General features: G+C 35.0%; 2 protein-coding genes across 2 annotated transcripts; both read left to right on the forward strand.

Moving 5' to 3' along the window:
• Positions 1-480: 480 nt before the first annotated feature.
• On the forward strand, positions 481-843 carry LOC18443024 (auxin-responsive protein SAUR76). The gene has a single exon (XM_006853229.4). The coding sequence runs from the start codon at positions 481-483 to the stop codon at positions 841-843; it is 363 nt and encodes a 120-aa protein (XP_006853291.1).
• A 4286-nt stretch (positions 844-5129) lies between these two features.
• On the forward strand, positions 5130-21987 carry LOC18443025 (NAD(P)-binding Rossmann-fold superfamily protein). Its single transcript, XM_011628274.3, has 6 exons — positions 5130-5627; positions 17987-18139; positions 18563-18656; positions 20033-20115; positions 20886-21039; positions 21620-21987. The coding sequence occupies exons 1-6, from the start codon at positions 5463-5465 to the stop codon at positions 21853-21855; spliced, it is 885 nt and encodes a 294-aa protein (XP_011626576.1). The 5' UTR covers positions 5130-5462; the 3' UTR covers positions 21856-21987.
• Positions 21988-22310: the final 323 nt, after the last annotated feature.

Below are 22310 nucleotides of genomic sequence, written 5' to 3' on the forward strand. Positions count from 1 at the left end.
CTCAAAAACCCTTGGGGACACATGTGGAGGGGATTCACTGGGTGACAAGCCTCAACAGATGGCTAATTTGTCGCATAACTTAGCCTAGTAAGGCATGGGATCCAGGCCCAATCTAAAGGTCCTGTTGCTTGGCTCTTTTAATGAAAGTATAGGTGACCTATCTACATGGATGAAACCATAAAACATGTGCACTATAGGACCAAGGCATGCATCAACTTGATTTAGGTATAGAGAGATCTATGAGGACTGCAAATTTTGTTAGGTAAATGTGATTATTGAATCTTCTTGTTTGGTTATAAGGTGGTCCCCCCTCTAAAAGACTAGCCCAAATTGTGATAGGTCACCCACCACCATAAATATTTAAGTTGTATCAGGGCTTGTTGTGACTTGTAAGCTAGATTTTTTGCCCATGGCCTCCCTTCTCTATCAGAGCCATAGGCCCCTACACTAAGGCTCCATTGCCTTCTTGAATGGTTAAGGATGAAGAAGATAAGCCTAATTTTGAGGAAATGCAAGAGCTTATCCAAACTAGGGAGGTCTTCCTCTTATAGCAGCCTTAGGTCCAAGTCTGTCAGAAACGAGATCTCGGAGGAGACAACGGACAGTGAGGATCGCGAGGCTGTGCTCGTGGGCAATTCTCGGAGGCGATACATGATAAGATCGAAGCATCTGAGCCATCCTCTTCTCAATGCCTTGATTGAGAGGTCAAAGAGCAATGTTGGTGACATCTCTATCCCTTGTGAGGTTGTTATATTTGATCATCTCTTGTGGATGTTAGAGAATGCAGACCCCAGCTTGAATTCTGAATCTATGGAAGAACTGGTGGAGCTTTACTCCTGTTGAAGAATGTGTGAGGGCCCTCTCAATTTGGCCTTCCCACCTTAGTTTCTACATTCAAATTTGAGATGTATTGAAGGATACTTCAAAGGTAAAATGCAATGTAATGCATGAAAACCGTAATGAGCATTTTTCTATTGGTTATAGTGGTATAATTCCCTGTTTCCGATCTTTGTGTGAGAGAGAGAGAGGTGATCCAATACAAGTGTTTGCTAAATGCCTACTATGGATACAAAAGGGATGGCATGGTTTATAAGCTTGGCAAGAATGGGGGGAGATTTGCTCACTGTTAATAAGTAGAGATGCATAAATAGGATAAAAATGTTGTGTTCAGCATAAGAAACCAGGAGTACTTTTTATTATTTTTTAGAGCACACTGAGTTGACGAGGACACGGTGTCAGTTTTTCAGTTTAGAAGATGGCGAAGATTTTTATTGAAGACAATGGCTGATATTAGGCTGATTTCAATTGCATCAGATAGTTCTCACTTATTGTATATTTTCATAAAAATTAATACAATAACTGCGATTTCTGTGCACCAGTGTAGTGAAAAAAGATTCCTTAGAACAATTTTTCTTTTGCCAAACATCGATATGAGTATTTTTTAATTGTCATTTTTACAGGCAACACTAATTTCTTTATTTTGATTTTATTAAACTTTTTGCGTGTTGACAAACCCAGGAATGGCACTCGAAAATTTCTATGATTTCGAAAAGGAAAAAGTTTATATGAGGATGCTACCTTATAATGTAGAACTACGGATGCCCCTCAAAAATCCATCAGAAAAGGTAGTTTTAATGTTGAAAAACCCTTTGATTGATCATCTCAACATCGACATGTATGACTATAAAAAATAAAAAGATTTTAAGTCTCAGAAATAGTGCATTTTACAACATATTATCTACACCGTCCATTTTCAAGATTTTCATATTATTATAGATATACTTGGTTTTAACTATTTTTGAAATTTAAAATTTTATAATTAGATATAAAAATAGATTTTGGGATAATCCTAAGAACATTTTACAACAAAATTATATACCATGATAAATTTTGAAGGTTCACCTTTCCTTTACGCCCGTATGCCAACTGCACCTTTTCGAAAAATCATAAAAGAAATGTGAGCCATTTATAATATGGGTGTGGTTTATATGGAAAAAGTTTATATAGAGCCAAGGCTCTAAACAATCAAATTAGAACCCACCTCAAAAATTTCACTAGAAAAGGTTGTTTTGATGCCCAACTATACTCAATTGATTATCTCGATATCAAGATGCATAGAAATCAGAAAAAAAATGGATTTCAAGCTTTGGAAATAGTACATCTTGTAACGTTTTTTTGGACCATCAATTTTCAAGATTTTCATGTTTTCATAGATCTGCTCGATCTACACTATTTTTGAAGCTTCAAATTTAATAATTAAATATCAAAATATATTTTATGGCTATCACATATATTCCAAGTATTGAAACCACATTTCTCAACACTATTTGAAGGTGCGCTTTACTTTGATTGTTCAGAGCATCGACTCTATACAAACCGCACCCGGTTTATATATGATGGCAACCTTGTAGAAATCAACTTGTAATGTTCTACACAGTTTATTTTGGTTGAACGGTGTAATTTGATATGTCTTTTTTAAATAATACTAGAAAGTGATACGTCTTCTAAGATAATATCAAATCTACACCATTCAAATAAAATGAACGATATAGATTACTACAATTTTACTTCTACGAATAAGATTGCAACCTCATATAATTTTTTTCCTTTATAATAATATATTTATACAAGGGTCCGTAGATAATGTCAATGAATTTGTTCAAATTTTTTAACGGATTTTGAGCCAAAGAATAACTCATCCACCTATGTTCCTTTTTTTTTATTTTGCAAAGTACCCTTCATTTAAATTTTTTGATAGGAGTTTCTCAATAAGGATAGAATTTTAAAGGGAGATCTAATACAAGAGCATAACATTGTTTTTGGCTTTTTATATATAAAGTGTATGGATCTAAACCATATTAAATGCATTAAGCGTGAAGATCAACGGGCATTGGTGAAGGATAAAGAGGTCAACGAAAAGTGAAGTGTCTATTTTAAAAAATTATTAAATGACGAACAAAATGGGAGCATAGTGGTAGAAGGGACTGTTGGTACAAGTGACAATGGTGGTCATAGATATATTCATAGGATTAGAATGTTGGTAGTGAAAGAAGCTTTGAAAATGATGAAGATAGGAAAAGCTTTAGGACCAGATGGTATCTTGATAGGTTTGGAAATACATGAGGGAAATTGGCATTGACTAGCTGACAAAGTTGTTCAACAAAGTGTTGAGAACAACGAAAATGTCAGACAAATTGAGAAAGAGTATTGTGGTACTTATTTACAAAAACAAATGAGACATATATAATTGTGCAAACTATCGAGGGATCAAGCTTATGAGTCATACTATGAAGCTCTGGGAGAGAGTCATTAAGCAATGACTAAAGTATGACACAAGTGTATCAGAAAACCAATTTGGTTTTATGCTAGGAAGGTCAATAATTGAACCTATTTTCCTACTTAATCGAGAAGTTTTGGGCGAAAGAAAAAGACCTCCGCATGGTCTTTATTGATATAGAGAAAGCTTATGATAGTGTACCTCGATATTTGATTTGGCAAGTGTTGGAAAATAATGATGTCTCTAGACACTACATCGACTTGGTGAGAGATATGTATGATGGAGCTATAATTAGTATACGAACAATTAGTGGAGAGCCGGATGAGGCTTTAGTGACAATAGGTCTACATCAAGGGCCAGCATTGAGCATGTACCTCTTTGTCTTAGTTATGGATGACTTAAATAGGCACCTACAATATCAGCTGCCGTAGTGCATGTTATTTGCAAATGACATAGTTTTGATTGATGAGACCTGAAACGATGTCAACACAAAGTTAGAATTTTGGAGGGATGCTCTAAAATTCAAAGGTTTTAAAATTAATTAAACTATAACAAAATCTATAGAATTCAAATTTAAAAATAATAGGAGTAGAGACGATGAATTAGTTAAAATTGACAGCCATGAAGTACAAAAAAGACCGCACTTTCGATATCTTAAGTTGATAATCCAGAAAAATGGAGAAAATGAGAAAAATATCGCACACAGAATTAAAGCTAGGTGGGCAAATTGAAAATGTGCAACTGAAATTTTTTATGATCGCCGCATACTGATGAAGCTGAAGGGCAAGTTCTATAAGACATCGATGAGACCAGCTTTGCTCTATGGAGTGAAATGTTGGGCAGACAAAAAACAATATACACATAGGATGAGTGTTGCGGAAATGAGAATGTTGAGATGGATAAGTGGCAATACAAGAATGGATAAAATTCACAATGAATCTATTGGAGAGAATTTAGGTGTGACACTAATAGACGATAAAATGAGAGAGGGTAGACTTAGGTGGGATTGCCATTTATGGTACCGATCAAGTACAACACCTGTTAAGATGTATGAATTAGTTCAAGTGGAAAGACTGAAAAGGGCAAGGGGTATAGGCCGAAGATGATGTGGTTGGAAGTAGTCCGAAAAGATAGGGGGACTTATGGCTTCACTCAGGATATTGTCATTTATAGAGCAGAATGGAGAACTAGGATTCATGTAGCCGGCCCCAATTAATTAGAAAAAAGTTAAAATATGATGATGATAATAATGATTATATTACACAGAGGATCCAAATTTTGGTTGTTCTTGTATCCACAGGAAAATAGAATTGGCCACCATGTTCAAACCCATATCCTACTTCAAGAAAAAATCGCAAGGGTAAAAGTTCAGATATGGGTTGTTTAAAGTCCTCACTTTACCTATCTCGAGCGAGTTTGAACATTAGGTATTTGAACCATTCAATTGTGAGTTTTCGAATGGACTTGTTCAGACTTCCAAAGCCCAAGCATCCAACCAGTAAACAATGACCGCCAGTTTGGACATAGATGTAAGTAGTGAGAGACTAGAAAAAAAAAAAGACAAAAAATTAGAAACTATACATAATATGCAACACGTGCTATTGTTTTTAAACACGTCTTATAAAGAGATCGCTATATGTAAATTTTCAAATTTTACAAAATAAAATTTTTATGGATGCTTTTGGCATGTGGAATATGGCAACTATACTAAAAAATTACTCAGTAAATAAAAAAAATCAAACAAAAAGGAAAAAAAAAAAAACTAAAAGTCATTGTCATATTTATAGTGGGCATGTCAGATTCCTTGACCATTTCCATAACTAACTACCTTACCTGCCTTCAACTCTTTTCCAGTGAAAATTAGGGCTTCAAAATTGAACCCTATCCTCACTCTTTCAGTGAAAAATAGGGCACAAACTTGAATCCAATTCTGTCTGCAATTGTTCATGGTTTTTTCAGTGGAAATCAAGGCACAAGAGTGTGGACCATCCTGTATCTTTTTCAGGGAAATCAGGGAATGTAAATAAGGTCCATATTGCATTCACTCATGGTATTTTCAGCCTAAATTTTGGGCAGCAATTTTTCATTTTTTTTAAGCAGAAATTAGGGCATACAACAGAACTCTTAAAACCCAGATACTCAATTTCTCTTTCATGGTATTTATCAGTAGAAATTAGGGCAGAAAATGTGCTCGATTCTTCATTCCCTCGTGGCTTGCTGTAGTGCCAGTCTTCCAATTGCTTTTAGGGCATCAAGGTTAAGCCAGAGAGCTGCTTATTCGACTTCTTCTCAGTTCAATGGTGGGATTTCTATGGTTCAAGGAGCATCAAGAGGAATCGGGCTTGAATTTGTAAGTTTTAATCTGCAGATTCTTATGTTATTTATATTTGATATTACATTTTGTTTTTTCTTATTGAATGTTACTTGTGCAATTCAAAACTGCAACCAAGCTTCATGAATACGATTTTGAAACCATTGGAGTTTCCAGGTTCACCCATTCTTTTGTTCTAACTTTATTCATTCATTTATTCAATTAGGTATGCATTGTTAGTGATGAGATCATTCCCGATCTCTGTTATATCACCAGAGGGACCGGGGCACTGTACCCATTTATTTTTGGTCGACAGAAGTCACAATCACCCGTGTTGTGATATGTAAAATTTAGTAGCTTAGAGAGTTACAAAACTTGAAAACTTTTCTTTGGGACTTTGAACCCAGTCAATGGCTTACCTTTAACCACCTAATTTCACATCCAATTACTGAAGGTTATTGTCACCTCCTTATATGTGTGTTATTGTATACTTTTCCTAGTTTTATTAGTTCTATGTAGTGCTTCGAGACTTGGCCGAGTCCAAGTCACTCGGAGGCAAGTTTTGGCCGAGCACATTGTTCACCATGTTTATATGTTATGTATATTATTTCATCCATTTTAAGTCAGAAATGAGTAAGTGGTACCTTGGCTAGAGTATACGTGCATCCCCCATCACTTCTGGGGTTGGATTCCTTTGAGGGAAGGTTGCATTCATTTTGAAAAACTCTAGGCTTGGACTTTTTTTTTATAATTTTTTTTAGAGTTAAGAAAAAAGGAGATGCAAAAATACGTGCCCACCAGAATCGAGCTCAGGTTGTCTCACAAAGGTCATCTTGACATCGGGCAATATAACAAGCACGCAATTCAACTTTTGTTAAAGAATGTAAGATGTATATGTATCTATATATAGGAATAATCTTCCCAACGCCTATAAGGGAAAATGAATAGTGATTTAAAAAGCGGATCGGTGACCCAGATCGGGCATCTCAAAAACCCATCCAAATCGGCAAATCGGCGATCCAGATCACGAATCAGCTGAATCGGTCTGATTAAACCTTAAAAAAAAATTAAAAAAATTATTAAAAATGCATTATAAATGTTGTTTTTTAGGAATTCAATAAGAAATGTGGGTACTCCATTAAGAATTTTCATTTCTTTGCATGAATATGCGAATATTGATATGTTCTTTCCTTGTATGAACTACTATTTACTATGTAATTTACATCACACAAAAGGATAAACATAGAATTATCATGGATTAAGTATATCATCATACACAGACTACGTCGTTCTTCATCTTGGTCACGCTGGTGCCATTGATTGAATTTGCGTGACAATTCATTGACTCGTTCTAAAAACGAATCATCCAAATTAGTAGGCACCTGACTATACCCAAATCCTTGAGTGTTAGTGTTTTGGTTTGGTCCTAATCCAAAATCCTCGAAGTTTATCCATCCTTCATGCTCACCTACACTATGGTGCTCATCCCTAACCTCTTGTTGTTGGGACTCGATATGTGAATAATTTGGCTGGGATTAGGTGGCCTCAGAATCATCATCTCTTTCATTTTCCCTTAAACCGCCTTCTCACTCTCCCTCATTAGCTGCAATATCACCAACATCTCCGACGAATTATGGATATGTTGGCGGGCTGCTTCCTCTTTTATGCTGCTCATCACCTTCTTCAAGATCTTCCTCATCGATAGCCTCAAGGAACGCTCTCTTATGCAACACTGACACCTCTTTTTCTACTACCCATTGTTTTACTATATCTGTGACAAATATTGTGTCCAAGTTTATCGGCCTATAGTCTTCAAGCTTCTTTCTTATTTGTCGCTCTCGGAGGTTTAAGTTGTAACGAACGTAGACTAGTTTATGAAGCTTTTCCTAAGCGAGTCGATTCCTCCTAGTAGTGTACAACCATTGAAACGTACTCCAGTTTAGCTCATAGCCAGTAGCAGAACATGTCTGCGAGAGCACCTTGATTGCTATCCTCTTTAGGTGAGGTGCATCACTGCCATATGTCTCCCACCGTTCAGCAGGATTAAAATGCAAAAAGCATTGTAAGGGCAAGAACAATTCATAAGATTAAATATATGAATGAACAAATTATTTGGTAGGGGATAACTTGGATCCATCTTAGTTCGAGAATTTCTGGCAAGTCTAGTTCCGAAGGATCCTATAAATCCCTATACATAACAAGCTAAAACAAAATATTTCATTTTAGTGCAGTATTCCTCACAAATATAACTCAATCAAGTTCTTACCCAAATATTAAATAATACCTCTTGTATTGCTGCTACTTGATTTCCATGGCTTCTCTCCAACCTGGCAATAATGTATCTGACCCCCTTCCATAATCCTGTGGGGATGTTCAGGTGTCAAATAGAAAAATTTTGGGTTGAAATAGTAACCTAGAAAATATATAGATAGAGAAATGTCATTTAAAATTTCATAAAAAAATAATTTAGAATGAAACATTCTAATGATATAAATATATATTTACCTGCATAATGAATTGGATGTCCAAATTTGGTGTTCCACCTTTTTTCTATAATCTCGATCACTTTACTAGCAAAATTACACTTCTCCCCAATAGCTGATTTGGCCCTATCGATATTGTCAGCATCCACCATTCTTACCACCGTGACCAAAAGGGTAGTGACTTGTATGATACTGGCACATCAAGACCAGAACCTCCTATTTGAGACTATGTCGTCCACTTTAGCCCGGTACTGGACTTCGAGTGGCAGTCATTTAACCACTCTTCACTGGTAAATAATCTCTTTATAGCACCTTCAGATTCCCGAATAGAGTCCACAGTCAGTTAATCTGTCGCAAAGCGGGTTATGGCATGCATGATTACCTCTTTTTTCTTAGACTGTCCTCTGAACAAAAATAAAATTTTAGAGTGGTTATATATAAATCTTGACACCAACCTCGCTTCCTGTAGAGTCTCCTTCACAATTTTGATCTCACCGATCTCCTCTAACCAGTGGTTTAAAAAACGGATCGGTGACCTCGATCGGGAATCCCAAAAACTGATCCGGATAGGCTAATCGGTGATTCGGATCGAGAATCGGGCCGAATCGCTCGGATTAAGCTTTAAAAAAATCCAAAAAAATTATTAAAATTCATTATAAATGTTGTTTTTTAGGAATCCAATAAGAAATGGGGGTACTACATTATTAACTTTCATTGTTTTCATCAATTTATGAATATTGAGATGTTCTTTCCCTATATGAACTTATGTTGACCATTAAACATCACACAAAAGAAATCATAGAATTATCATGGATTAAGTATATAATCATATATGGACAATAATAAAGAGTTGACTAAATCGATGAAAAATTGGCCACTAAAATCTCGAATTGATGGAAAACCCTAATCCGCTAAAAAAACCCAAATTTTTACAACTTAACTAATTATAATATTATATACCAATAATATTTTATAATAATTTTATTATATAAACAATAACAAATCCAAAATATTTTATAATATCATCTAATTTAAAATGTATTATTGACAACTATAAGAAAATAGTACACTACATGATTTATAATGCAAAAATTAATAAATAAAATAAAAGATTTGGTTATCAATGTAGAAATTATTAGAATGCGTACCAATTTTCTTTAATTTTTTAGGTTTCTAGAATAAATTAGTGGAAGAGATTGTTAGTAGAAAGAGAGAGATTTCAAATAGCCTCATTGTATGAATCCTATCTTTAAATTAATATTATTAAATTTATGTTAAAGACCATCATGTTATAAAAATAAAAAAATATGATTAGACCATTTATTCCTAGGTTGTATTAAGAAATACCTTTTATTTTTTTTGACAAGAAATACTATTGTGTTATCTTTTATTTATTTTTACAAGAAAAATATGATACTTGTTGATTATCTTCTTTTTTTTTTACAAAAGAAGAAAACATTGTACTACATTTTTTTTGGCTTGTTGTATTACTTTTTTTTTTTTTTACAAGAAAAATAAAAAAATGATGTTGCCAAAGAACAGTTTATTTTTTTATGCCTTTTGTTTTATATTTTTTGCAAGAAATATTTGTTATATGATCTTGCATTTTTTTTACAAGAAAAATAAAAAAATGTTGTATTATCTTTTTTATCTTTATCTTGAAAAGCCTTTTATTCTTTATTTTTTATATGTTTTTACAACAATATTTTTTGCCTTTGTTTATTTTTTTTACAACAAAAATAAACGATTTTTTTGACAACAAAAACAAACGAGGTCGCGTGCTGAGGTTCGAACTCTAGACGTCCACCGAAAAATCGAAGTTCTCAACCAACACGGCCACGTCGCCTAATGTGATTTTATTAGCTTCTATAATAATATATATTCAATTGTCTTGCTTTAATGATTTTTTGTAGGAATTATCCCACATCGAAGGATGAGCGTTGCTTTGTTATCTATAAATTCAATGCAATATCATATTTCATGTGGGGGCAGACATGTGAGGTGAGTGACCACGTGTAGATATGTTGGAGGCTTTTTGGTGCCACGTGTCGCTCCAGTGAGGCGGTCACGTGTAAACCCAAAATTACTAGAATGCCCAGGTTTTTTCGGTGCGACTAGCCATTCACTATTGTGAATCGCCCGGTTCTCTCTGGACACGGGCGATTCTCAGCTTTTTCGTGGAACCGGCTCGATAGCAGACGATTCCGGAGTTGAACCAAGTGAGTCCGGCTCGACTCGACGAGTTTTCAAACCCTGCCTCTAACATAAGATCGATGTTTTGTGCAGCACACGGGGTCTATACTAGATGCTTCCTCTTATCCATCAACTTGCTGCCCGCAGAAACACATGCACGCGCATTGTCCGTAATAAACTGGACTACATGCTTATCTCCCACCTCCTCCACTATATGCTCATATAGTCGTACGTAGAAGTTTGCATCCTTCTTTGTCCCTGATACATCTTTGCTAGACAAAAAAGCTGTACCTTTTGGGGAATAGGTCAAGAAGTTTAAAAACTCTTTTTTGCTAACTTTATTCAACCAACCATCACTCATAAGAGTAATGCTTATTCTTGGCCAACTCTGTTTATATTCTTTAATCCACTTTCTAACTTCCTCCACCTCTTCATCCAATATTGACCCACTGAGCTCATATGTCGTGGGGGGTTTTATCCTGGGCCCGGCTCTCTGGATTGCGTTGACCATAGGTAGAAAATATGGGCTATTGGCTGCATCAAAGGGGATCCCTTTATCGTAGAACCATTTACCAATATATCTGCCCAACATGTATCTCGTACCTTTCACTATGCCTTTGAGGGTCATCTATTCTGACTTAGGCTTTGAGAGAAATGGGTCTATATGACCAGGACCTGCAATACTGACACTCCTAGATAAGCTAAAAATAATTTCTTCAACGTCTAATTCCTCTTGATACATATTGCCACCAACCCCTCCATACATATTTGAGCTGGGCCCGTCATACATGCTCTGGCTGGGCCCGCCATTAATGTCTGAGCTAGGCCCATCATGCATGCCCATGTCATAACCACCAGGCATTCTAAACCCGCGTTCCCTCTGGTATGTTTTCTGTAAACTTATTCTTATGGCCATCTCCAAGTCATTATTATATTGCTCTTCTGGATCATTCTCGCTTGATGACGTATATAAACTAGCTATCTCCTCATCCATCCTGTGCTTTACAATTTTTTTACCTTTGGTAGCCTTGAGAAATACTGTCATCTGATTTCTTACATTATTAGAGACACTATTGCACGTAAAAACATATCCCTTAACCCCTGCCAAGTGTTGCTTGCACCTATGTACCCCACTACTTATCACTCTTTGGCAGTAATTACAAATAATTTTGTCTTTTTTGTTGGGATCAAGTCTGACCCCATGTTGCCATGCAGGGTCTTCCGCAGATCTTGTCATGGTTCAACTGTTTTAATATGTAAAAGGTTACAAATTAACTCGACAGTTCAACATGAAATATAATCACCATGTGTAGTGATAATATGTAGGGGTAGTTCATGAAGTTATATTTGTTGTTAATGCAAAATATTTCTATTGACAAAAATATTTTAGTTTCTACTGGGAAAAATAATTTATTTATGCAACATTATAGATAAAAATAGCCTTATATCAGCCACTACATATAGAACAAAAAATTTACATTGGTATAGTATCAATAAAAAATATATTGTCAATGGTCTAGTAATTCACAATGCCAATACATATGGACTTGTCACAAATCTTCATTTCGACAAACATGAATTAGTTCCTACTGAGAAAAAAAAAAAATTTATACAACATTACAGATAAAAAAAAGTTTATATAAGTCACACTTAGAATCAAGAAAAAACTTACAATAATATAGTCATCCATAATGCCACTACACGTGTATTTGACACAAAAAACATTTACAACGATATAGTCATTCACAATGCCACAAATAAAATTTACAGTGATATAGTGAGCACAATCCCAACTCAATTGAAATGATCACAAATAGTCGTACATCTCAATTATAAATATGCAAGATAATATAATAAAAAATGCAAGCTCCGAACATGGCTACAACTCAATTATCAAGAACATACATTTTTTGCATTAAAAATTTAATAATAAAATTAAAATATGCAAGATAATATAATTATCATACATGCCACGATTTTTTTACAATGATATTCACTTTAATTTCTCATGATAATACAATTTAACAACATGCACTTTTTGCATTTAAAATTTAAAAAATTAAAAAAACATTTTTAATGCAAAACTGCATTAAAAATATAATACAGTTTAACAGCATGTATTTGTTAATGTATTTTTTTGCATTAACAACAAATTAAAAAATACAGTTTTGCATTAAAAATATAATAACATGTATTTTTTTGCATGAATAATCTATCAACATGCAATTTTTTGAACTAAAAATTGAACAATAAAAATTAAAAATATTGTTTAATTCCTCATGATAATAAAAAACTGGTCACAATTTTTCGAAAAATCACGATTTTTCAAAAAAATTGATCATGAATTAAAAAAAAAAAAACAACACAATTCTTCACAACCCACCTAACATCAGTCATTCCAACTCAAAAATCCGCCTCAAATCGAATAAATTACATCAAATTGAATACATGTTTTGATAAACAACACTATAAGGAATCAAAGCCCTATAATATTAACCCATTATTATCAAAATATTAAATAAAATCGATTGAATTGAGGTTAAAAAAAAAAAAACGCAGTTCTTCATAGACATCAGTCATTCAATCTCAAAAATCAAGCTCAAATTGAATAAATCAGATCAAATTGAATACATGTGATGATAAACAACGCTATAACGAATCAAAACCCTATAAATTTAACACATTATTTACAAAATATTGAGTAAAATTGATAGAATGACGGAAAAAAAAAAAAAAAACCACAGTCTATTTTTTCTTCACAGACATCAGTCTTTTTTTCTCAAAAATCAAGCTCAAATTGAATAAATAAAATCAAATTGAATACATGTGATGATGAAAAGCACTATAACGAATCAAAACCCTATAAATTTAACACATTATTTGTAAAATATTGAGTGAAATTGATAGAATGGCGAAAAAAAAAAACGCAGTCCATTTTTTCTTCACAGACATCGGTCTTTTTTTCTCAAAACTCAAATTGAATAAATAAAATCAAATTGAATAAATAAAATCAAATTGAATACATGTGATGATAAACAACACTATAACGAATCAAAAGGCTATAAATTTAACATATTATTTGTAAAATATTCAGTGAATTTGATAGAATGGAGGAAAAAAAAAAAAAAACGCAGTTCTTACCTGTTTTTCATGCACCCGTGGCTTCAAATTCAAATTTGATATGTATTCGTCCAAAATACTGACAAATTATGAACAAAAACTTCTGAACAACACTCTTACGATCAATAACCCTCAGAGTTTACAAAAAATGATGCCCTCTTTTGCTTGAAATCAAAGAAATGACGGAACCCTAAAACCTTTTTAGGGTTCTTCACATATCCAAATTTTTTTGATCAAATCGGTGATTTTTACTACCTTTTATTGACTGAAATGGCTGAAAAATTTAAATAAAGCCTGCAAGATTCGATTATAAAGCTGAAAAATGATAAGAAAATGACAAAAAACCATGAAAATTGTGAAGAACACTGTGCAGCCCGTGTTCTTGGACGAGTCTCAATAGTGACTCGGCGATTCACTATTGGGAATCGCCCGGTTCTCTCTAGACATGGGCGATTCTCGGTATTGTAGTGGAACCGACACGGGGTCTGCCGATTCCCGAGTCGAACCAAGCGAGTCTGGTTCGACTCGCCGAGTTTTCAAACCCTGATTGTAACAATAGTTTGTTTTATTTTTTGTTGTGTTGGGTTTGATTTTGTTTTGTCTTCTAGTGTCGTGGGATTTATCCACATCAAAGAACTACAAGAGGTGGGCCCCTCTTGCTTGTATATAAAAAGGGTGAAACCCCATGTAAATTGTACAAATTACAACACCTTCAAGGGAGAACAAATAATTTTTTATCTTTTTCTTCATGCAGTGCATAAGGCCAAGGCTTTGCAATAAAAAAGTGAAGCTACACTCATCAAAGATGCAATTTCAAGCCCAAAACCCCTATAATGGCATGAAAATCTATTTTCCCCCTTGATTATGAGATTTGAAGCTCCAAAAATTGTGCAAATCTAGTGGATCTGTGGACACTGATAATATAGGCCAAATTATATGTTACAAAGTAGAACGTTTTTGGAGCTTGAAATCTATTTTTTAGATCCATAATTGTCGACGTCTTGACGGTTTTTTGGCACTAGAACTTCAATTTTTGATGTACGGCTTTATTGTTTATTGTAAAGCCCTGGCTTTACGCTAACCTTTGCTTCTTTTTTTTTTGGTGTAAATCAAAGTATCATGTCTTCACTCTTCTCTCTCTCTTTAAAGAGAGAGAGGGGTCGTAAGCCCATTGGTCAAAACCCCTTTGTTCTCTAAAGAGAAAAAACGGTCCTTAAGCCTTTGACCAAAATATTTGTCTCCTCTATTATGATTTTACAATACCCCTATTTCATTCCTGGGCTTGCAATATCGATCACATATTTAGGGAGATAACTTGTTTACAATTAATTATCGCCAATCAAAGTGTCATATAATAGAGCCTGCATCCCTTAGTGAAGCTTTACCTGATTGGTGCGTGACCGTCGAACGTATGATTCACACACATCCAGAGTCAATGGTCGTTCACACTACTTTTGAACACAAGTGTCGATATAGAGTGTGGGCCAGTCTACCTATTGTTTAATTTAGTATCACAGTGTTTGCGGATGACATAGTTTTTATTGATGAAACTAGAGACGACCTTGATGCAAAGTTAGAACTTTGGAGGGATGCTCTAGAATCAAAAGGTTTTAAAATTAGCCGAACTAAGATAGAATATATGGGATGCATGTTTAGCAATAAAAAGAAGTAAAAACAAGGAATTAGTTAAGATTGATGGCCAATAAGTACCTAAAAGAAATTATTTTTGATATCTTGAGTCGATAATCCTCGAGAATAAAGAGATTTAGGAAGATGTCACGCATAGAATTATAGCTGGGTGGACGAAATGGAGATGTACTTTTGGAGTCTTATATGATCGTCGCATCTCAATGAAACTGAAGGAGCAATTCTATAGGACGGCTATATGACCAGCCATGCTTTATGGAATAGTATATAGGGCGGTCAAGAAACAACATTTCCATAAAATGAGTATAGCTGAGATGAAATGTTGATATGGATGAGTGGAGAGATAAGAAAGGACAAAATTTGGAATAAATACATCCTAGGGAACTTAGGGGTGGCTCCAATAGGCGATAAGTTGAAGGAAAGTAGATTTAGGTGGTCTGGTCATGTACAACATAGACCTAGAACAATACCGGTTAGGAGGGGTGATTTGGTGCAAGTGGAATGCTCTAAAAGGGCAAGGGGATGGCCCAAAAGGATATGGATGGAGTATTGAGAAGAGATATAATGATCTATAGTCTGACTAAAGGTATGGCCTTTGATAAAGCAAAATGGGTGTAGCCAAACCTAAATACTTGGGAGAAGGCTTAGATGATGATGATACATGGAAACTATGACAATCGGCTTTAGAGCTATTGCATGGATCAAGAAGGGCTAGCTTCTGGATCCCTTTAGGGACATACGGAGCATTGATCTCTACCATGTAGTTGGTAGCAAAGCAAGGCTTACAACAAGTGGTATTAGAGTGAACATGTGAATGCACTAGTAAGAAAGCATGGCTTGGGAATGATACAAGTGCATCCTGAGCATGATTTGAGGAATGCCACAATATTTTGTGACAGGGTAAGCCTCTGGTTAAATGTGACATTTGGTATCAATACAGTGTTACAGGACTCAACCTAGTCCACTTGGACTCAGCCGAGTCATCCGGAGTTGTATGTATATAATTTGGATGTTTCTGACAAGATTGAGGGTTTTCTTTTTTTGCCATAATCCCTTTTTTGATAGTTTCATTTTTTAGATTTTTTGAGATGCCCCCAACTATAAATAATTTAGCTATTTTTTCTATATATTTTTTAAGCTTATTTGGACTTTTAAAGGTTGTTTTTGGTTTATTTAACTTTTACTACCTTTTTTTTCCTAGGGCTTTTTTCCCTATACGTACTCGGGCAAGTCCATGGGACTCGCCCTAGTTAATTGCCTCGGGCCAGGGCCGAGTACTGGCCCAAGGCAAGTTCCTAAACACTAGTATCATATCTGGATGAGTAGTTGTGTTGCTCGCATCAAGTGGTATTAAAGATATGATACCAAGGGCCATGAAGTCCAACATTTGGTATCAAACCTATGGTAACCGTGCCCATGAAGCGCAACATGCATATGTTAGTCAATTGGTGTTTAAATTAGTTCAATTCTCTTGAATCAATAGCTTGAGAGGACATTCAGTTTTTTAAAAAAAGGGGACGGGGGGGCCGGGGGGAGTTTTGATTATTTGCAGTGAACTGAAATCCATGCAACACATAAACTTGAATGTTCTCTAGAGTATTTTAGAATTCCTATGGTTGATTTAACTGATGCAATGATTTCAAAATTTTAGCGAAACCAAATTTGAGTCCAAAAAAGATGATGAACTAAATTTAAATGAAACTAGTCTATGTGTGGTATTAGATAATTCATATTGAATTTAGTTGTATGAATCCACAGTTTCTAGGGCTTAACAGATCGACTGATTTGTTAAGAGACATTCGTAAACTCGGATATCAGAAACTCAGTTGTGAACTTCTCAATTTCCCATCATTTTCATAAATAATCCTTTAAATGGGTCTCAATGGTGAAAAGTCTTTCCTATTTTTGGATAATGATTTTTTGCTATCATTGGGATTTTGAAATAGGATTGAGTGTTTTATCAGTGTTAGTCTTATTTTGATTGAGCTAATGGCAAAGAAAATAATGAATTGCTTCCTCTCTATTTCATTTGGTTTATGCATGTTTTATGAAACTAAAGACTGAACTCCAATAAATTGAGAAACTTGTTGAAGGTTCAGGCCAACTTGTCAGGATTTCAATCTTCCAGGGGAAAGTAACCTTGAAAATTGACATCAATCTGCAGTTGCCTTAGTCCTCTTCCTCACAGCTAACTAGCTAGCATGTTATAACAAAATTGCAGTTCTGTATTTGTTATCTGTATCCGCACCATCGCTTTCCATCATTTCCTTAAAGATTCTAGTGGATGCAAATTCCCCTTCCAGAGAGCGAGAGCGAGTGACAACAGATTCCTTTCTTTTTATTTACAATCTGCTACTCCTATGACCTCTCTTTCGATTTTTTTCCACGTCTACATGTCTCATCTGAATACTTGGTATCTGGTCCATATCATTACAAAATTGAAATCATTGTACACCTTTGGAATGGGCATGAAAAACTCATATCGATTTATATTATGTTGTTAATCTTGTTTTTTACTAGTAATTATGTTGGTAAAACTTTATTTCTATTGAAAGAGATAGTGACACAGTATTAGCTATTCGCTATCACCATTTTTAAAACTAATGGAAATTAGTAATTCTATTTATGCATGAAGTGGATTTCATGGTATTGCATATGGTTTCTAGCAGGCTTCTTCAGTCAGCATCTCTTTATTTCTGTAGTATTCTATTGTCAATGGTCACAAACCATGTTTCCTTTTTAGGAATACACCCTTCAAACAAGTACACGGGGGTTCATATGCAGATGTCATGAAACATTGAGTTTTGAATCAAAGTTCTCCAGAGGAAATGGAAAATTTAAGCTCATTGCTTATGGTAGTGAATCTTTTTTATGAAACATAACAGGAAGTTGATTGATTCTCTATGCTTCCTTTCTTTTCAATAGATTCTGACAATTTCCTTAGCTTCTTCTCAGGTTAGGCAACTACTGGAGAGGAATGAAAATGGCCATGTCATTGCTACTTGTCGGAAACCTGCTGCAGCAACGGGTCTTATAAATATGAAAAACAAGCATCCAGAGCGCCTTAGCATACTGCAATTGGATTTGACATCAGAAAGCACCATTGAGGTAAGTTTTGGATTCTAAGATCTACATCCTGAAAACCTTTCTTTGGAACTAAAGAAATAAAGAGAAACAAGCTAATGTTGGAGGAAAGTGTTCATTTCCAAAGCTTTCATGCATGGAGTTTTATGCTAGTTACTTTTATTTCTTTTTTCTTTTGGAAGTGCGAAGTACGGTTTTTGGGTTGGGAGATTTTATTCCTTTGTATTGCTTAGTTAAATTTCCTTGTTATGCATGCAAATAAATCTCACCAAAGTCTGGGCTATTTTAATGCTTTTGTTGTTGCACATCCAAATTTCCAATCTTAATGTTTCATAAAATGTTCAAAGATAGTCAGTTATCCATTTGCTGTTTATGCATCAATACTGTGCTGTATTGATATGCAAATAAATGCCAATATACGCACTCTTATTTGATGTTTCATTGCAGGAAACTTCTCGCACTGTCAAGGAAAAATATGGGGTCTTGCATCTTTTGATTAACGCATCTGGAATTCTGTCCATACCCGATGTTTTGCATCCAGGTTTGACCATTCCATGAAGTATATAAATAGTATGTCAGGTATAAATAAGTTATGCAAATGTGTATTCTGTTTGCATGGGCAAAGTATGCCATTATTCAATGGACTATAGTATATGTGCCTTCTTTGGATCATAATGCGACTTTCCTTTTTTCTAGAATGTTACTGTAGATCTAGACTAGCAGGATCACAGCTCAATATGTAAATAAATGGATATGCTTTAGGTTTTGTGAGTACAATCAATTATACAAGGTGCTTCTTGTTGTCAAATTTTGTCCTCTATGAATATTAGACTAGCAGGATCAGAGCTCAATATGTAAATACATGGATCTGCTTTAGGTTTTGTGAGTAGAATCAATTATACAAGGTGCTTCTTCTTGTCAAATTCTGTACTCTGTAACAATATTCACAGCCATGAGGCCAGGGCTGGCAATGGGCCAATCAGCCCAGCCCGGACCGTTCACCCCTGCCCTGCCCTAAAATGTAGGGCCTGGGCCACAAACTGTGGCGTGAGGGCCAGGCTGCCCAACCCTTCTTTTTTCTTGTTTTTTCTTTTTTTTTTTCTTCATTTGTTTTTGGCCCAGTCAGTCTCTAAAAGGGCTAGAGCCAGGCCTGGGTGGGACACGCCCCGGGCCAAGGCCTAGGCCATTGCCACCCTTACATGAGGCCTTGTAAGTGGAAGAAAATATGGTTACATAGCAAGAGAGGTTATGTGATTTGCTTTGATGGTACTCATTGACTTAACACTATGAAATATTAAAGTAAAATGTTATGAGATAAAATGAAGAAAATAGTGTACCACAAAAGTACTGCCATGAATAAATTAAGAATATGTTTAACAATCCTCGTCATTAACAGAAGTTAAAATACTTGGTCTGAGTGGATACGCAAACAAAAAAAATTAAAAATCCCTTCTTAAATATCTTTGTATAAGTTATTATATTTGGACTTCCTTTTGGCTGATATTGAGAGTTATTATAATTATCCTCAAAATATAAAATAAAAGATTTAGAGTATACTTAAAATGGTGGAATGGAAGATATTAGCTTGTGGCTCTGAAGAAGATGCTGAGTCATAAAAGTGCTTGCAGAATCTATACTTGTAGAGTTGTACGTATGTTGTGTAGATTGTTTATTCCTGATATCCAATTAACGTTTATGTTCTCAATAATATTGATTGACCATAACTAATTATAAAGCAAAAAAGAGATATAAATAGCCATAAGTCATTACATTGCATTACACGAATGTCTGAGCAGTTACAAAGGCTTACAGCCCACTTTTTGATGAAGTCAAAGGTCACATTGCTTGTAGAAGTTTATTTGGTTTGATTTCATTTCTTTGGACAGACAGCTAATGGTGTTGAAATTCCAAACACAGAAACTACACTGAGTAAAGTGCAGAAGTCCTCCTTGCTTTTATCTTACGAGGTTAATGCAATCGGTCCCATTTTAGTAATTAAGGTATGTAACAATAAAATCAATACACTTATATCTTGTTTTCAGATCAATATAAAGTCTTATGCATTGAACTTCATTGTTTTCCTTTGTAACAGTTTTGCTCAGTTATCACGGCACGTGCCTTGGAATTGACATTGTTGTATTAGTGTGATCTTCAAATTCCCAGGCTTGATTTTAAAATGCAATTTTTGAAAATATAGCATGTTAATGGCTCATTGTATACATTTCATATCTCTTTGATGGGCCACAGGTTTTATACTTCTGCACTGGCAATTTTTTCTTTTTATTCTTTGTTATGGAATAGTGGCAAAGGAGATCAGTTCCAAGACAACCCTAGTGTTTTTAGATCATTCCATTAGCTTTGCTTAATCTCCACAAGCACACCCCTCCAAAACCGCATGGGACAAATAGATGTTCATTTGTTTCTTGCTCACAAATGCTCATTTGATGCATTCATTTTTGTGTTATCAATTGTCAGTGTCATTTCAAGAACCAAAATTGCTCTCCTGCTTTTGAAATTATTTTGTGCCTGAAGATTTCATATGTTGGCTCTTTGAGGAGTATTGCTTGTGGCATGAGATGATTCTCTTTACATATTAGATTAGATTCACATAGCTATTGCCAATAATCTACATAAGTTTGCAATACTATTATCTTTGGAGTATGTAAAATGCAGTTGTTAAATAGTTGTAGAGAAGGAAATACAGTAGTTTTGATTCATCAAAATAATCCTCTTAGTACACCATCTCTAACTTCTACATTAATCTGGGCAGCATATGTGGCCACTTCTGAAAGCAGGAGGAGGCCATGTAACTGATCGGGAATTTGCAGTTGTAGCAAATTTGAGTGCAAGAGTGGGTTCTATTGGTGACAATGGTTTAGGCGGATGGCATTCTTATCGATCTTCAAAGGCAGCACTTAATCAGTGTATGGACTTAGTTTTTTTTTTTCTCTTTTTCCCATTGCTCACTTTTTTTTCTCTTTTTCCCATTGCTCACTTCACGTGTGAATTGAAATTCTCTAGAGGATCAAGTAGTAAACCTTCCAAAATTTAATCCCAAAGGGTACAATGTTTAGTGAAAGTACAATGGTTAGTGAATGCTCTTTCATACCCAGTTTACACAAACATGTGTGAAATTGCAAATGTTGGTTTTTTGTAATTACGTCTATAGGTTTTGGAGGCCCAGTTGGGCAACCAACTCACCTCACCACTTGGCTGAGGCTGAGTTACTCGCCTGAGCCTGAGTGGACTCGGGCGAGTTCAAAAACAGTGACAAATACCGATTATATTTTCTCAAAATTTTCGTATTACCACTGACAAATTACACAAGGAGCCGTGGTTGAAGATATTTTGCATTATGGGCTGTAGGCAGCAAGCATAAATAAATGTTTTAAGTACTTTGAGGAGCACATGTCATTAGAGTTAATTGCAAATAACTCTCTCTCTCTCTCCCTCTCTCCATTGTTAAAATTCAGCATCATAGACTGATTTTTGACTTGCATGCAGTGACAAAGACAATATCAGTGGAATTTGCAAGGAGGAAGGAGCCGATTGTTTGCATTTTGCTTCACCCCGGTACTGTGGACACAGACTTATCAAGGCCATTCCAGCGCAATGTGTCTCCTGCTAAGCTTTTCACCAAGGAGTACTCTGTCCAAAAGCTTCTCAGTATCATTGATGGTGTGAAAACTAGTGATAATGGGAAATTCTTTGCTTGGGATGGTCAAGAAATTCCATGGTGAGCTTATTTATTTATTTATTTTTGTAGAGCAGCATGTGATTTGCTTTCTTTGTTTTGTTGATTATTTATCGATAATTATGTGTACTGCGGCATGATCAGAGTAAAGCAAAAGGACTATTATTCACCTTGATAATTTTCTTTGTTACTGTGTTTGTGTGCGTGAGAGTGAGAGAGAGAGAGAGAGAGAGAGAGAGTTGCAGAGATTGTTGTATCAAAACAAATGTACAAATGTTGCCTATATCACTTGGAAATTAAGTTGGGGCGAGAGGGTTTTGTGGATTATTGTTTCAAGAGAAAATACATATTAAGAGAGAGAGAGAGAGTGAGAGTTAGTTGAAGAGATCATCATTGTATCAAAAGAAAAAGAAATAGGGATTGTATATTCTGAGACTCTTTATCTTTGGTACAAAGAGGTCACAATTACTCTTAGCCATTAGATGTCAAATTGGATAGTTT

This window comes from Amborella trichopoda, chromosome 2 (assembly GCF_054954075.1).
Source record: "Amborella trichopoda isolate Santa Cruz 75 chromosome 2, AtrichopodaSantaCruz75HAP2 v2.0, whole genome shotgun sequence".
Classification (NCBI taxonomy): Eukaryota; Viridiplantae; Streptophyta; class Magnoliopsida; order Amborellales; family Amborellaceae; genus Amborella; species Amborella trichopoda.

Coding starts and splice junctions, on each gene's coding strand:
- LOC18443025 (XM_011628274.3), top strand. CDS start 5,463: ATGTGCTCGATTCTTCATTCCCTCGTGGCTTGCTGTAGTGCCAGTCTT. Junction 20,116..20,885: donor GTCCCATTTTAGTAATTAAG/GTATGTAACAAT, acceptor TAATCTGGGCAG/CATATGTGGCCACTTCTGAA. Junction 21,040..21,619: donor AAAGGCAGCACTTAATCAGT/GTATGGACTTAG, acceptor ACTTGCATGCAG/TGACAAAGACAATATCAGTG.
- LOC18443024 (XM_006853229.4), top strand. CDS start 481: ATGAAGAAGATAAGCCTAATTTTGAGGAAATGCAAGAGCTTATCCAAA.